We start from the raw sequence: 17,954 nt of genomic DNA, 5'->3' as shown, positions 1-17,954 counted from the left end.
TGGATTTTAAATAATTTCCTGCCTGGCGTCTCAGTAGATGAGGCTCAGCTGCATGATGGGGGAAGCTCAGCAAGATGCAAGATCCAAGCTAGCAGCCCCTATGCCTCCTTCTGCCTGGCCTCTCTTGGCATCAGCAGCGATGTTTGATGATCAGCCCCCAACAGCACAGAGTGGTAGGGGAGCACACTATGGGTTGGGAACTGCAGATCTTTTAAAGTGGGGTCCATGCTCTGGCTGTCATAGACTCTTCCCTAAAGGCCACGTGATGAGGCACTCACTTTCAGACAACATAAGGAGGGTATTTTTATACCTTGTGAAAACTCTGTAGTGTGTTTTGAGAGGTTTTTGGTTCCCAAGGGATTAAAAAAATAAAACCAAGCCTTCAGCATTTACCTCTACTTCACAGAAACTTTAATGCTGAGCAAGAGTAAAACAAGCCTAGAAGAGTGGAAGGTCAGAAAGCTCTTTCAGAGTCCACTCTCTTTAATGAAGTTCAACAACTTCCCTCTCTGCCCTCTCGCTCTGCTGACAGCTTCGTCTCCCTCTGGCTGAGGCTGCAGCGTGAATCAGACCGTAAAAAACACATCTTGGGTCTGATGTCGCATTTCTTCTGTAGAATGCTTCAGAAACATTACCATGCTTCATCTTAAAGGGTGTCTGGATTTTACTTTCCAGCCCTCAGCTTGCTCCCTTTTCGGACTTCAGCATCAACAAGCCATTTCTTGTTACAGTTGTAAAGAGCTGTGATTAGCCTGCTGCACACATAAGAGGGAAATTAAACCATTTAGTTGTGTTTAGCAGCTCAGCCCCTTCTTCAGGTTCCCTTTTCACTGCTAAACACTAACGTAACAATGACTAATGAGGCCAATTTGCTGTCAATTAATTGCCGAAGGAAAGGACCCCTAATTGTGGTGAGCAAGGTGGCTATTTTAAAGCACTGAAGGACCATCTGATGGTCAGCACCTCCCCTACTTCTGCCTTGGGGCTTATTAAAGTGCTGTTAATTGGGATCTGAGGACAAGGAAATAAGAACTCTCAAGGCTAATTGATAGGCACCTGGGGAGGGTTTTAGTGGCTGCGAAGTTCCTTTGACTTTGGAGAGAAGTCCTGATGTTTATGTTTCTTTGCCATGAGAGCTGGTGACTCCTGTGTATTAGTGGGTGGGACTCTTAATTTTATACAACAGATGGGGGTCCTACTTGCCAATAGAGAGGAAGGAAATAGGCTGGAGGAAGCCACTAATGAGGATATATAGAAGGGATTGAGACTTTCCGTTTGTATCAGAGGTGCCCTTTTTCGGACAAGCAGTTAGACCACTTAAATGAAGCTTATGGGCTTTCTTAGGTAGTTTCAATATTGTTTGTGTCTGTGTCTTGGAGGTCTTAAACAGCTTTTGCTCATTTATAGGTCTGTAGACTGGGAATAAGAGCTATATTTTTTAAAATGTATTTTGTGGCTTATTGAAAGAATATTGTACTGTTGAGCAGACTTGGAATTGGAGACTGGGGATTAGTTGGCCCACAGTGGAATGCTCCCTCCGAGGGTCTTAGATGCAGGTCACTGTTTACCCCCAGTGAAGTGCCCTCAGTGCAGCAGCCAGGAACTGCTGCCCCCAGCCTGTAAGTACAATTTCTGCTAAGCAGTGTTTCCCGCTCTTGCCACTTTGTGCTGTGTTTAGGTGCTCTGATCAAAAGGCAGGGATCTGAACTGTTTGGGAGTCCATGGCATGGGTCAGGTTCTGCATGAACTACATTAGGAAAAGATCTCTAGAAGCAGTGCTTTAGCAAGGGTGGCCTTGACGCTTTCTTGTTCCATCCCCCATTGCACTCCTGGAAAGGTACTAATGGGAGATGGCCTTCTGCATGTGAACTCGTGTCTCTTAACCTTTGGACTCACTGATTTACTGACATTAGGGGTGTAGTACTTCTCCTTGCCTCCTTCCATAGCCTTGAATCAGAACACTGATCCAGCCCACCCACACCACCCCAGGTAATATCTCAGGAGGAGTTTTGAGCTCTGAAGGGCTTTGGTTATAAAAGGCAAGGATAACAGCAGCAGATGTTTGCATGTCTGCTTGTTTGTTGTTTCCTTGCTGCCTCCCGTATGCAGCCCCTGGTCTGTAATAACTGCTAAAGCGGGTGTTTTTGTGGAAACAAATCACCTGCTTTCATCTGGAGAGCAACAGTGATTGTGCTGGGGGAGCATGATCTATTTTTCATGTCTCAGTCTTTCTTATTATTTAAATTAATGTGAGTTACAGTTGTCATGAAGTGAAGGATTGACGGCAATTAACTAGAACAGGTTTGGTGCAAGCTGTTTCTGCGCTAGCCTGTTCTACCTAGGTCTGTCACTATATCTTTCTTGGGACTTAAAATCTTCTACAACAGCTCTGACCTTGTACCCCTCCTGCCCTGCAGCCCTCCCAGTCCAGGGCACCCTACAGTATCTTTGCCCTTGTCTCACTCCTGCTTTGCAGCTCTCCTTCTGCTCCAGTGTGAGTTTCTCTCATGGAGAATGGCCACTGGTTACTTTGGGATTTGTTATTTACTGTCAGTGATGTGGAAGATGAGATGCTGGGCTGGCATCAGCCTTATCCTGTAGATGTGAAATGTAGAAGAAACAAATGTGTGAGATTCAGAGTTTCAAGCCATTCTTCTCAGTGTTCACTCTCATCTCTCCCTAATCAGTCCCTACTGTGGGTAGGGCATACTCCCTCTCTGGGGATGGAGCAATGGGGTACTACAGTGTGCTTCCTTTCATGTCTAGCTCTGCTCCCCATCCCCACCCCGACCAGAGGGATCCAAAGCACACTGTAATGGGTACTCCACATGATTTACACTGGAAGAATGGAAAAAATCTGGCCATCTTACCTTTTTCAGCAGTACCAGAGACCCTGGCAGTGCTTTCCCATGGTCCTTGGAGCCAGAAGGGTCCAGCAGCCGCCTGGTTTCCCTTGAAGTAAAAAGCTGTTAGTCAAAATATGTAAGTGCTGTTGAGCTGTAGTACTTGTCCTGCTGTGGGGCTGCAGCCTGTGGTTTGCCTCTGCTAATGGTTCGGAGAGCCAGTCACAGAAGAATTTTCCACTTGAGGGTCAACAGGATTCAGCTGGGCAAATGGAGGCTGTGACACCCAGAAGATTCTGGTCCCAGGAGGTTTTATTTTCAGCAGTCCTTCTTCCAGCAGTCTGGGATCTGTGAAAATACAATACAACCCACACATGGGGAAAAATAATAAGGTCAAAGCTTCTCATTTTAAGGTTGTCCTAAAAAGAAGTGTGCAAAGTAATGACAAGTGCCAAGGAGGCAATGCTAACTGTTGCTGGTGCTGACAATTTTGACATTTTAACATGCTAGCTTGATGCCCTGAAAATTAAAAGTCTCTGACTTTTTATCTGAGTGAAATTATTGTCCACTGACTTTGGATTCTAAACAGATGAAGCCAAACCAGGTTTTAAATTTAGAGGGAAATTATTTCCTGCCCTATTCCCCCTTGTCTTAGCCTTTCCTTGCCTTCTGACCAAGGTGGCAGCTGAAAAGATCCAGCCATTATACTCCTAACAAGATTTCAGCCTTGGATGTCTTTTTCACCCTCACCTGAAAAAGTGGCAAGCCAGATATGACTATCTGGACACATGCTCTTCCTTTTGGGCATTTGGTATGCATGGTCAGAACTACTTGTACTGGCTGAGTTTACTTGATCCTCTGTGAAGTAAAATGTCTTGACGGCTTTGGAGAGTGGCCGTTTATACATGTCCCAGCTGGAGCTCTGCTGCTGCCCTGCACTGGCTTTTGCTGCTCTCTCCTCAGTCATTTTGGCATTGCACCATTCTACTAGGACTTTGCACTGGCCCACAGTTTTACCTGCTACTCCTGCTTCAGTTTAGTCCTTCTTGATTTGCTGCTTTTATTGCTTCATGCAAATGTTAATCCCTTGAGGTTACGGCAATATTCCCAAAATGTGGTCTAGCCACTGGTTTTACTCCTGGGCTCTGCTTACCTGGGTTTGTCAATGCACTACGGAGAAGTTGTGCTGAGGATGCTCCAAAGTCACTGTCCTTGTGTCCCCTGACAGAACGCCTGGCCACAACTCTTGCAGAAAGAGCAGCCTCTGATGTTCTTTCCCAGACTAAGCCCCTCGTCCTCTCCTGTGCATGTAGGTGTTCTATCAGGTCTGAGGTGGCCCTCCAAGTAAGAGTAGCGGTTTGGATTTCAACACCAGAACTTTCAGGGCTCTGCCAGCTTGCAGATCTGCTGGCTGGAACAGTGTGCAGGTCTGTCCTGAGCCATGGCACAGGGTGTTCCCCTCATCTACTGGGAAAGAAAGGAGGTGAGTTTTCCATGTCTCCAGGGGTGAGTTTCTATCCCTCTCTGAGGAGCCTGTTCCTGTCTTGACTTTCTGAAAGTAAAAGCTTTTCCCTCATTTTGAGTCAGAATTTTCCCTACATTGCAGCTCGTGTTAGCTGCCTTTCAGTGTTCACTGTGCACCTCTGAGAAAAGCCTGCCTCTGTTTTTTCTGCATGTTCCCATTCACTTTTTGTAGGGAGCAATAAGATCTCCCTCAGTACTCTCTTCTTCAGACTGAACAGACCCATCTCTCTTAGGTTCTCCTGGGAAGTCATGTGCTGTAGCCCTCTGGCCATCTTGGGAGCCTTCCAGCTGACTTGCTCCAGTATGGCAATGGTCTTCTTGTGCTGGGGAGCCCAAAACTGATCTAGTGCCTGAGATGATATCTAATAAGCATCATGTAAAAGGTTTTAGACACTTCCCTCCACTTAGGGGGTTACACTCTTTCTAATAAAACCCAGGACACCTGGTCTTTGCTGCTAGGGCATACTGCTAACCCATGATGAATCTGAAGGAACCCCATATGTCCTGGACTACTTGAGCCTAGCACTTTCTCTCTTCCAGAAAATATCGAGGTGGTTGGTCCCTAATGAGGGACTGTCATTGTGAGGCTTATTCTACCTGTCTAGAGCAGTATTGCCTCTTCTTAATCAAGTGGTTGTTAATGAACAGCAAGGAACGGGGGTGATACTGCAATATCCTCTGATCCTTATATCTGAGCTAGTTCACCATCCAGAGCTGGGTAAATGCCAGCCACTGATTTGCATTTCTTTTCTTCTCCTTTCCAGCCTGTCTTTCTTAGCCTGTATCTGAGTTACAGGCCAGTCCTAAGAGTTGTCTCATCGCAATGGCTTTTCATACACATCCTACTGTGAATCTGTGTGAACATCTGATTCCTCCTGTTTTTCCACCATGATACTTGCAGTGGTGCACAGGCATTTGAGGTGGGCCCCTAGGCTGTCCTGCTTTCTCAAGGTGTGCCAAAACCTTCCCTATTGTGTTGCCCCCCAGCTGCTCTCTCACTGCCCTCTGCATGGTCACTTCTCCACAGATCATGGCAATCCTCCCCCAATGCACCTGGCTTAAATCCCTTCTTGCCTGGGTGAATGAGCCTGTTGGAAAATAGATGTCTGCCTCACTTTGCTCAACAGGTCCTCTTCCTTCAAGGGGGTCCCATGGTCATAGATACTCAAGCATTGTCCATGACTTTGGGGCCTACAGAGAGGGGCTATTGAACTGTGGGTTGTAAACAACATTCCTGTGAATCCAGCAACACAGCTGGAAGTTGCTCTCTTCAGGCTTCATTTCCTTTTTCCCACCTAGCTTACAGACAGTTTTGCCTCAAAAGGACCATCAGCCACTCCTGCCAGGGAGGGGAAAGCTGCTGTCTGTTTACTCTGTGGTAAGCAAAGCAGAAAATGATGTTGTTTCATTCCTTGCTACACACAAATTTGGAGGCTGGAAACACATAAAAAAAAATTAGAGGATTCCTTTTTAGTGAAAATTTCTCACCACCTGACATGGGGTGTGAAGTGTGGAAGCAAGACATGGATGCAAGAGAGGAAAGACTGCAACAGCTGGCACATTCCACACCTGGAAGTGCCTGTTCTGGTCCCAGTTCATGGTCACTCTGGTGCCATGACACAAACTCAGCTTGGAAAGTTTTTAAGGATCTTGAATGCCCAAGGCATGGCTGATCTTGTGAGTCTTAAAGACTCTACTGTGCCTTTGGTGCTCTGCCCTGTGTGGTGCAGTCTTTCAGAAGCTGCCTACTGCAAGTAGCCCTTGGGGGATCCCTCTTGGCTGAAAGATGTCACAGAAACCAATAAATAATACACCCTTCGAGTCAGTGCATTGGCGTCTGGCATCCTGCAGGAGAATGTAGAACTCCATCAGGGACTCCATGGAGTGTAAAAATTAGCCGGGATGATACTTGGAGCACCCTGACCCCTTCCATGCAGCCTTGAGGTAGGCAGGCAAGTTCTGAGAGTTGGTTTTATGAAGATACCTAAATCTGTCCAAACACAAAGCATTGAAGTTGCAGCACAGGCCGTTTCTACCAGTAGACCCTTGAAATACAAACTATGCCCCAGTGCATACTACTGTGATGTAATTTCATAAACCCAGGTAGTAGTGAGAGGGGTGCAGCCTATGAGATGAGTTTGTGGCTGGCTCTGGTTAATAGGTAGGTAGATTAATAAGCCAGGCAAGCTGCCTCCATAACTCTGCTTCTAACAAGGTCAAATTTTCTCGTGTCTTCACAGTTCCACCAAAGATCTCCAATATCTCCTCAGACATCACCGTGAATGAGGGCAGCAATGTGACCCTGGTTTGTATGGCAAATGGGCGTCCTGAGCCTGTCATCACCTGGAGGCACCTCACTCCTACAGGTAAGAAATACAGCTGGATTTGATTTGTGAACTGTACGGTAATTTCCTTCTCTTCCAGAATCAGGGTAAAACTTCAGTAGCAATATGGGCCACTATAGAAAAGTGGCAAGAATCTTAAATGTACTTCAAGCTTGTTTTGTGGAGTGAATTCCTAGGCGCAATAACCAGGTTTTCCAAATGAACAAATGAAATTACTTCAATAAATCCTCTGCAGAATTTGGCCTGTAATTCTATTTAGTTTAGGTCTTCATCTACTTGTCCCAGTCTCTACTGCTGGTAATGCACAGCACAGTGGTGGAGATGAAATGCTGCTGGTGCTAGACTGAGGGAAAAGGATCTCTGTTGAAACACTACATAAAAGAGGTTCTCTCTGAAAAGCATGGGATTTGCTTCCTACTGATTTGCTTTAAAAGAGAGAGGCAAACAGTGGCCCAGTTTTCATATTCAAATTCAATTTCATATTGCTTTCCACTTTGTCAGACAGCCACAAGTCTTGTGTCTTCTGAGGTGAATAAAGACGGCATTTGATCTTCAAGGTGAGTGAAGATCAGGAAGGTAACAGAATAAAGGAGAACTCATCATCTTTGTTCTGCTATCTGACTGTGTCCTCCATGCTCAAGGATGTGGCAAGGTTGGGAGGAGAATGTCCTTTCAGTAGCCAGACTCTGTGGGGTTAGCAGCTTGGGCTGCAAGGAAACATTCAACCCCTAAAGATTTAACAGTAGGATGAGAGCAGGAGGTTTCTATCCCTCCATATCATGTCCTTAAGAGGAGAGAAAAACTCTTTTAGCTGATTTCTTTTCCTATCAGATACTCTTTAATCTAAAATGCACAGGGGAAGCATTGATTAGTCCCATATGAATGATCTTCTGTGATACTCCCATATATGTAAAGAGTTAAAGAGAATTTTTAGGTAGGCAGAGAACAAACATTCTGCATGCGCCACAGATAGTCCAGCTTTCTAATGCAGTTCAGCAGCCAGAAAAGGGGAGTGTTGCAGAAAGAAAGTTGGAGAGAAAAAGGTAGAATAACATATTGGAACAGAGCTTAATCAAAGGGCTACATCGAGACCCCCCCTGTATTTGCAGCCTGTGGTTGAAATTGGGGTTACTTAGACTTCCTGTCTTGTCTCTTCAGCCAAACCAAAGTTCTCCTGAGCTTCATGTATAAGAAAACCAGATGTGCAGTTTGTATTTCTGGCCCATTTTTTGCAATGCCAAGAGAAAAAAGGGGTTGAAAGCCTGCCAGGAAGAGGTGAGAGCAGGGTTGATTAGGGTAACACTACTCATCTGTGGTATTATCATCACTACCTGACTTTTCTCTTCTGTTTTTCTTTTCATAATTAAGTATGACGGTGCCATCTGCATTCATAGAAGAATAGAACTTATTTTTTTCATCTTTAATTATGTATATAGAATCTCCTAGCTCTGATATTTCTATTCTTAAGGTTTACCTCATATCAAATCTTCCATATTACTGCTGCATCAGTCTTTCAGTTCTCTAACTCTTGTATCCAACTAAAGGATATTCCCCAAATACTCTGTGAGCACAGCCTAACACTCAGTTAAGGGCTTTAAATCTTCATGAAATCTAAGGCCTGCTATACATGAGATGGCATTCTTCAGCAGTGAGAAGATTCTTGTCCTGACTCATCACTTTGGCTGTTGCTGCTTTGTGGGAGTCTTTTTCATTTGTACCACCTACTTAACTATATCAGACACAGATATTTTTTTTTGCCTTATGCTGGCTATCCCCTCTGATGAGCAACAGAACTGAAGAAGCCCATCCCAATTGCAAGGACAGTTTTCTTGGCTCTAGTGCTCAGTTTTCCACCATGTCCCTTCACATTTTTTCCTCTCATGCAGTGTGTCTCAGAGGTGTTGCCTTGTTAGTATCCTTTGTTAGTGTCCACCATCTCACTGACTCCTTTCCAATCCCTCCTCAGTCCTCCTCCCTACAGTAAAGCTTGCCAAGCACCTCCTTTGTAAAAAACTAGAGGTTATGATGAAGGGCAGGCAGTCCTCAGTCTGTAACCTCCATGTGTCACTGATTGTGGTTCTTTCTTTTTCTCCATCTGAAGCCATCTGCTGTCTTTTATAGATACAGAGGAACTGCTTTCAGGCAGACATCAGGTCTTTGAGCAGCATAAAGCCCAGTAAGACATTTGTCTCAAAATGGGAGACAGAAGGGCTTATTTTTGCTGTTTTCCTTGAGGTTGACAATTAATATAAATTCTAAATTTCTTCTAGAGCTGCTGCAGTTGGAAACGTGTCTTATCTTGGAATGTCCCTTTTCCAGAACTGCAAGGCATTTTGGCTCTATTTATGCGAGTTTTGAAGACATATGCTATGCATCAAAGAGCTATTTTAGATCATTGTAAAGGTTTCTAAAATATATCTCTCTCCTCCAATTTTTTTCATGATTAAACTTGTGGCTGCAGAACTGGAAGAAAGAGTGTTATTGAGCTTGTGTGGGAGGTTTTGAATGGCCAGGGACAGGTAGTGAAATTAAACCCATATCAGGGGCGAGAGGACCAAATTACCTTTTCTTTGTGCACTCTCCTCAAGGAGTTCATTAGCAACTTTGTCTGCTGTTTCTTTCATTCACTGACTTCATCAATAGTGTTTGTTGGCTAATTTCTCAAGTTAGGACCACAGAAATTATTTAATTCTTGTTGGCTGGGAAGTGGAAGATACAAATGCGAAGAGAAGGGCAGTGTTGGTACTCAGGCAGAGAAGGTAGGGATGCATGTGATAGTTCATTTAAATGCTGCAGTCATAGCTCACTTATCTGCCTATCTGGGAAGTTAAGAAAATTGTTTATAAACTGGTGTGTTGTTTCTTGTTCTGGTTCTTCAGTGAGCAGTTGAACCAGATATTTTTCTCACTTCCACCATATGTCCTGATGCCCACAAGCAGCCCATAGGAAATAAAAACCTCTCCTAACCCTGTGAGAGAGCTCAAGTGTAACTGAGATTGATGTCTGTAGCATTGACACCTGGGAGGAAGGCAGGTAAAGAGAAAAATACTTTAATAATTCAATGGCTGATGACAATACAGATCAGCTTTAATTTGATGAAAGAAGGAATTACATTCCTTGGAACAATGCAAATCCTTGTTCTCATCTTAAATTTCTCTTCAGATAATTGGCAGATTGTATTTTGACAGAGCAGGTTGAAAGAGTCACCCAGACCCTTTTCTTTTTCACCTGACAGGCCGTTCTGTAGGACACTGGCAACCTGGTCTGAGTAGTTGTGGATAATTTAATAGGCATTGTCTAGGAGCACAAACAGCTTCATTAGCTCTTCTCCTCCAGCCAGAAGAGCTCTTTTCTGGGATCACTGACCTGCAGCTTCCAGCAGCAGGCCAGCACATCCCTCCTTGCACATAGTCTGATCCCTTTCCTGTCATTCAGGACACAGCTGCGGGCTTGTTAAGCCTGCCATACCCAATGACTTTTGCCACCCTCGTTTGTGATGGTAAGCCATGGCAAAGACTGTAAAAGTGAAGATATGAACCGGATTTGTCAGGAAATTGTGATGTGTTCAGTTAGAGTGGGGGTGAGTATTGATGATGTCCTATGCAAACTGCATGAATTAGCAGTTGTCAGCATTAGGAATACTTCACTAGGGAACACTCTGTAGCCTCATCACTTGAAAGGGACAAAACCCAGATTCTTTGTACCAAGAGTGGGTGGTACCCTATTGTTTTATTCTCCTTAACATTAGCTCATAACCTGCCTAATCCATGCCCCACAAAGGTATAGATTATTTTTTGTCACTGAATGCAATAATCTCAAATATGCTGTAGCTGCATCACATCCTGGACGAGGTCCTCACACAGGATCATTTATCACTTATCACGCTGATATGGTCTGTGAGAGATACCACAGGCAGCCTACCCATCTGTGGGTAGTTATGTTAAAAGGAGCTCTGTTTTCCCTGTACCTTGCATCAGGATAACAGCTAACACACCCAAGAAAAGACTCCTGTAAAATAGTTTAGAGATGGTAGTCAATGCCTGCTTTCAAGCCCATCTTAGTTTAACTTCACGTCTCTACTGGCTTATGTTTATTCAGGCATTTAATGTGTCTTCTCCCTACCCATAAGCTGCTGAGATCACAGTCCAGAGTATAATTTGTCATTTCTCATCTCTCTATATCTTATTCAGAGCCAAGCTAGGTGCTTGGCTGACTGAAAAAGCTTTCTGGGGAGAAGAAAAGTTAATATACATTCATATTCTTACCAATAAACTCTCAAGGCAAGCCCTGTAGAGTGGCCTCTTGTGCATCGGGTTTGCAGCAATATGAACTTGGACAGTTGTTGCAAGGTCTTTGGATTACCAGAGATCTCACTGCCAATCCTTTTGTTGTGAATGGGCAGGCAAAGGCAGAAGAAAAAGCCATCTCCTGTACCGAGAAGCTTGTACTTGAGCTCACAAGAGCAGTACCATTCATGTTGTTAGTTCTTTGCCACAAAGCATCAGTGATTGAAACCTTCCCAAGGGCCTTGCTCCTGGGTGCTCTGGCAAGTGCCTTCAGTACCCATGCTGATGGCAGCCTGACAGCTGGTGACAGGCAGACAAAGCTATAATGACCAAAGTTGAGGGATTCAGTCTTTAACTGTTTATCCATAACCAGCTGAGGAACAAGCAATTCCTTTTTCCTAGAGAAGCTACAGAATATAAAACCTGTATAAAGCCACAAGGTATCCCATTCTGCATTCGACTTCCTTGGCCTCAGCCCAGCAAGGCCACTTGATGGAGAAGAACACTCTGGATTCTTCCAAATTCCACGTAACAGTCTAAATAAACCCACTTTGGCTCAGAAAAAGAGCTTAGTTATTACAGTGGTAATCGCAGCATAAGAAGAACCAGTCTAGTGCAAAGCAGATAAGTATTGATTTTAACACCCAAGTTTCATGTCACAGCATAAAATGAAAGGAGATGAGAAGGCTTGTCAAATATGCCAGTCTGATTCTCCCTAGAGGGTGCTAGAAATTCACATTGAGTCCTAGGGAATTTACCATAGCCTGGGAAGTTTAGGACGGAGAGAGAATACAGAAATGTGCCTGCATGTTGCCCTGTGTAATTGAGATGGTATATATTAAATATGTTTATAAACAGCTGCAGAACTCATTGCCAGGGAAAGTTATTTAAAGACGAGAACTTGGCAAGACTCAGCCAGCTTGTTTATTCCTGAGGATAATGTGAACAAATCTGGATATTCTTTTTATTCACAATAAAAATATTGAAAAGGATGTTAAACTTCATGCTTTGGGGCTCAGACATCAGGATAAGACCTAAAGTGAAAGAGACAGATTATCTCACACCCCCACTCACTTGTGTATTTTCCTTCAGTGCATGCCAGTCCTCATGTAGAGCTGAGCATTGAAGCAGGCAGAGACAGAGAGCTTTCTGAAGGCATGAGTTAAGAAGGCCATATTGGTCACAACAGGCAACTTTGATCATTATGTCCTGTGTTTGCTTGCTCCTCCTTGCTACCTAAGTCCAAAGCTTTGTTGCTTCGCTTTGTATTGCACAGGGAAACTCAGTTTATGCCCAAAGAAATATCAAGCACAAAACCCTAAGCCAGAGTCACCACGAGTCAGCCCTGTGGTCAGTAGGTAGCAATGGGAAGCAGATTTTCTGGTTATCTAAAGCATTTGGATTTGGATCTTTCTACTGCTCTCCTAAACCCTTAGTAATACAGCAGTAGAGAGAAGCAGCTTTGTTTTGGGAGGCATGGGGTGGGGATTTGTTTGGATTTGGTGGGGGGGTTTGTGGCATTGCTGTGCCAGCTCTTCTTATTCCACAGCCTTCTCCTCATGAAAATGTCTCAGGTAACTTGAGGTTTACTAGGTATTTGTTTAACAAAATAACTGAAGCAACTGATGATTTTTTAAACAGGTCTCCTTTTCCTCTTTTTTTCCTTCTTTCATCTTCAAAATACTTTCTGGTAAAAATGGGGCCTCATCTTCCACAGAGACCTTTCACTTTGCCTCTTAGACACTCCCGGTTTGTTTCAGCACACTTTCTGAGATGCTGAAATGTCTTTTACTCTTGATCTAGTCTTCATCTTATCCAATATGTAGGAAGAAAGGAGAAAAAAAAAAAAAAATAAGAGGATGCTGGCTCATAAAGAGCCTGGGAAACAAGCCAAACTTTCAACTTTTTCAGGTCTTCTCCAGAAGGCATCCAAAGTTGTTTCAATCTCTGCTTGTTTCCCACTTACACTTGCTCCACATTTCTTATATTTATAGAGGTCTGATTTTCCTAAGGCCCACAAGATAGATCCCCATTGCCTCCTTCCTCACCTGTAACGAACTTAAGTCATGGTGGTTCTCTCTCCCCAGCACACTTTACTTTCTTCCTTCCGTGCCCAACAACACATGCAGGGCACAGGGATCCTTCCTCTTGTAGTCATCTTGCAATAATGCCCCATTCAGTTACTGCGTGCTGCGATGCTGTTTCAGTACAAATACTGTTTATGTATGAAGTGTTCATATTTTTAACAGCTCTGACTTCTCTCTACTCTCGCAGGGCAGAGAGGGAGAGCAAGACCTCACGAGTATTTTGGCATTTCCGGGAAAACAGACAAAGCTGCTGTGACGAGGAAATTTACCCTGCTGCCTTCAGCAGTGGTTGGAGGGGAACATGTGAAGTCTTCTGGTCAGTGCTTGTCTGCTCCACCTCTGGCAAGATTGTGCTGCTGCTGGCAAGATGTGGCAGTTCTGTACCAAGTTAGTTGCCTTCCTGCCACATAAAAATGTTCCTCCTTGCAGTAAGTTGGAGTCTGGTAGAGTTGCCTCCTTCTTATCTTCTCCCAGATGGGTGCCAATTCTAGTTGGTCAATCTGTTAAAGTCTTTTCCATGGCATTTTAAAGGCTGAGCTGGATTGTGTCCATATGAAAACTTTCCTCCACCTACAGAAAAGCAGCATTTTTCTAGTTCACTGCATGCTGTAATATTACTGTCTTTGCAGTGCTGTATCTCTACCCCCAAGATTAGTGATACTCAGTGGCGACACTCCTGTTCTGGGGCATCCAGGAACAGCTAGCTGCTTTCCCTCCCCTACCTCCATGAGCCAGTCTTGAAGGATCCCAGAGGGCTAGATGTGGGAGTGAAAACTGAGCACACCAGAAGATGAGTATTCAAAATTTCTCATAATTAATGATGACAGGAAAAGGAATTGCCATGTGCTTTCACAAACAGGATTGCAACAGCAGGTTAATGAACTTTCCAATTCTCCATCATTCCTACCCATTCCACAGACATATTGAAATCAAGGGACTTTTTTGTCCTGACTAGGACAAAAAGAGGAGAGGTCTGCCTAGGCCTGCCCTACTGAGAATGGTAGATGCAGTCCATCTGGCTTGTCTTCCGTAGCAGCCTTCCTTATTCTTCAAACACACAATTCAGCACTCAAGTAGTCAACTGCAATAAAACAGTATCTGAAGAGAAGGTTATCGAGTGCAGGGCACTGATGAGGTGTGGATGTGTGTGTTACTGTGTCTCCCTCTAGTGATCTGAACTCACAAATCTGCTTTGGGTCCTTTGTGCTTGGAGCGGCTGGTTCGGTGACAGAGCTTCCCCGGATTCACCAGAGTAAAGGGTGGATATTTTTGGACTAGGTGCTATTCCCCCTGCCATCTGGAGGTCATATTTCCCATTGGCAGCTCCGTATTTGCAACTGTAGTTCTCATCTGAAAATTTTGAAAATTTAAATGTGCTTGCAAAGATAAAGAGAGGTTGATTGTGAATTAAAGAGAGAAAAAAATCATAGCATGTTAAATTGAATAGTTTCAATTCAAACATCCTTAAGAAAGCTAGCCTTAAGAACAGAACTTAAGAAGAAAATGGGGAGGCTTCATTTTTTTTCCCTTGTAGCTGTAAACTGTAAATAGTTTCACTTAAGGCAAGCATATTTCTCACTCTTTCCTCACAGTAGGAGAGACACACACTAATAAAAAGGGAAAATTGGTCCATGCTTTTTTTTTGGGGGGTTTTTTTTCATTTAAAGGAAGAGACCACCATTTTGGTTTTTTTACTGTTACATGACTACAACTGATCTCAGTTGCTGCACTGACTTTAGTTTCTGATATATTCTGCACTGGAGCCAGACCTGCTGTCTCATCTGAGGACCCCAGTGAGTGTGGATGACAGCATCTACTGCAGCACACAGATCCTGGCAGGACAGGATGTCTGGAGGGAGTTTCTTGTACAGCCCCAAACCCTCCACCCCTTCAAGCATCTCTTGCACAATTATCCTACTGTGTCTTGCCTCTGCCTCCACCCCCACACCAATCCCAATCATGAAGCAGCTTATATATTCCAGCTCTAGAGATAGCTGGAAAATAGTGGGAGAGAGAAGAGAGGGAGATAGGGAGAAGCAGATTATTTGCAAGAGTCTCCTGTATGTGTAGATAACTTAGGGCAAAGAGAAAGCCAGCTTTAGGAGCAAGACAGCCTGAAACTGCTTCAGCAAGGCCAGATGTCTCTCAGCCTCCTGCACTGTGAAGCTTTTCTCCCAGGCCTGAATACAGTTGTAGTAGAAGTGGGAGTCTCCCAGCTGAAGGCACTGAGCTATTTTTGTAACACCAGGCTGTGACGGACCCTGGTCTTGTGAACACTTGTGCTCTGTTTGCTTTGTCAGCCTCCTTTCTGAGCCTTTCAGAAATATGTCTTCACAAGATTCCTCCCTTTCCTGTCTGAAGAAAAGCATAGGAGACTGGAAACCTGATTCAAGGGGTTATTTTTTCTTAGGAGGTGCATGTACAAAAGCATTGTTCTTATTTCTTCTTCAATACTCCTTTCTTTTGGAACAGCACCTGAAAAATATGACTCTTCTGATGTACTCTGTATTTTTTCATGCACTGGCTGAACAAATCATCCTTTCTCATAAACTCTCAGTGAGTGCCCACCGCAGTGTTACTGCGGCAGAGGAGCAAACCAGAGGGGCTGGGAGGGGATGGGAAGTGCAGGCCCATCCAGGGAAGCAAGAGCTGTCATCTGATGCAGCCTTTGAATTTCATGCCCCGTTTGGAGTGCCTTGAACCATTGGAAAGATAAGTATATCCTGCCAAAGGATCAGTACAATCTGCAAAGTAGAAGAGTGTAATGCAGGTATTGATGGTCTAGAAAAGGCACTGATCATGGGAAATTTCAGTTGTATTGACTGAGGGCAGTGTCATATTGGAAGGGTCATACAATGAGGACAGGACTGTATTTATGGCACTGTAGAGCACAGTCAGAGAGCCCACCCCTTGTAGCCAGGAAAGGCACCAGTGGAAGATGAGATTGCTGCAGTCTGGGGAAGGCAAAGGGAAGAGCAATGCAGTCTCCCAAGGGCTCCTTAGGCTCCTCCTACGAGTGCCTGTGGGTCACTGCCCTATTGCATGTGCCTGGCTGAGAACTGCTGGCAGGATCATCCTAATTACGAGCACCGTAATGGTCACCATATGTCACTGACACCCTCCTTACCTGCTGTGCAGCCTGCAGATTTGTAAAAGCTGCATGACTATGCAAGTGCACACTGCTGCATGCATTATGTGTGAGCACTTGACCGTGTGTTTATTTGTGTGTTGTCTATGCAGTTTGCTGCACAGGTAAGCTTTTTGATGTTTACCTGCCTTATCCACCAACCTCAAAGGCTTGCATTTCCTTTAAGCTAGAATTGTGAAACATAGTAGTAAGCATGACAAGTAAGAGCATGCTTACCAGAGTGTACCTGCCCTGGTCCTGTACACCTGTCTAAACCCTGGCTGTACATGCTAAAACACAGCTGCATGACAGGAAAAAGATTTAGTATTTTTAGAGTCAATCATGATAGGAGACCAAATTTCAGAAATTCCCCAAACTGCAGTAGCTCAGGTCAGACTCCAAACTCTTCAACTCCAGCCTCTCTCTGACATGCTCACTTTTATCTACTGCATTTATCTCTGCTGTACTAGGGCATCTTCCAAGCAAATAAATAATTGGATCCTGCTTCTGTCTCCCCTTCTGCCCAAGGGAATTAAAGTTAATTTGTGCTGACTGTTGGGCTTTGGGTATGTGGTGGGTTGACCTTGGCTGGATGCCAGATGTCCACCAAGCAGCTCTATTGCTCTGCCTCCTCAGCAGGATGAAGCATGGGGAGAAAATAAGATGGAAAAAACTCATGGGTCAAGATAAAAGCAGTTTGAGAAAGCAAAGGCTACTTACAGAAGTCAAAGAAAACAAATATTTACTTTTACCCTCTAATTGTCACCAGCAGGCAATCTTCAGCTGCTTCTCAGGAAGCTGGGCTTTAGTACAAATAGTGGTTTCTTCAAAAGACAAACATCATAGTAATGAATGCACCCACCCCTTTCTCTTGGCTTTTATTGCTGGGCAAATGCCTAATGGTATGGAATATTCCTTTGGTCAGTTTGGGTCAGATGTCCTGGCTCTGTCCCCTTATGAGATCTCACTCATTCTCAGCCAGCTGGTGAGGGGGAAATGTTGTTGAGACAGCCTTGATGCTGTGCCAGCACCCCTCAGCAGTACAAAATACCAGTGTGTTATCAACACCTTTCTAGCTCCCAGTGCAAAGCACAGTGCTCAGAGGTCTGCTGTGGGGGAAGTAAATTCCGTCTCGGCCAAACCCGCTACAGGGGAGAGGCTGCTGTGACAGAAGGAACTCAGGGCACATATAGGTCCTTTCGCTATGAAATTCTAAGTTATCCCATTTCCTGTGGGGTGATCTGCAACCTTTTGACTGCTATGAGGATTCCTTGTGGCTCTTGGGAAATTTCCAGGGGACAACGCAGGGAAACCCGTGTTCTCTAGATCTTCAGCAAACTTCACCTCGGATGCCTGGAGCTGCATGTACCATAACTTGAGTGAAATACAGACCCATGGAGAGGCAAGTCACTCCTTGCAAGAGGCTGGGATGGGTCTTGGAGTCTATACACAGAGCAGAGCCTGTAAGGGACTTGGGAACAAAGAAAAGTCACATCTGCCATACAGCATCTCCTGCATGAGACCCAGGGAAGATGAGGAAAGGAGACTGTTAACTTGAATAGACAAAAGTAATTAGAGGACTAAAATAATAGATTAATGAGCAGCCAGTGTCAGGAGAACTTATTAATTATCAGTAGAGGATTTCCTTCAGTGTGCAGCCTGGCCGAGGGCATGCAAGATAGCAACTAAAACTCAAGTCCCATTTAAGGGAGTTGCTAAGGAATTAGCAGCACTGGGTGTCT

At 44.4% G+C, this 17,954-nt stretch overlaps 1 protein-coding gene across 8 annotated transcripts in view; it reads left to right on the top strand.

Annotated features, from left to right (window-relative positions):
- LSAMP (limbic system associated membrane protein) overlaps positions 1-17,954 on the top strand; it is a 999,229-nt gene that overhangs the window by 879,645 nt on the left and 101,630 nt on the right. For all 8 annotated transcript variants that reach the window (XM_088158973.1, XM_088158974.1, XM_088158970.1 and 5 more), the window contains one exon: positions 6,608-6,733. In XM_088158973.1, coding sequence (XP_088015099.1) covers positions 6,608-6,733 — 126 coding nt within the window. The remainder of the gene's footprint in view (positions 1-6,607; positions 6,734-17,954) is intronic.

The sequence above is a fragment of the Sturnus vulgaris genome, chromosome 2 (assembly GCF_052056855.1).
Source record: "Sturnus vulgaris isolate bStuVul1 chromosome 2, bStuVul1.hap1, whole genome shotgun sequence".
Lineage (NCBI taxonomy): Eukaryota > Metazoa > Chordata > Aves > Passeriformes > Sturnidae > Sturnus > Sturnus vulgaris.
Note: the sequence above shows the minus strand (reverse complement) of the source record. Positions and strands in the feature narration are given on the sequence as shown.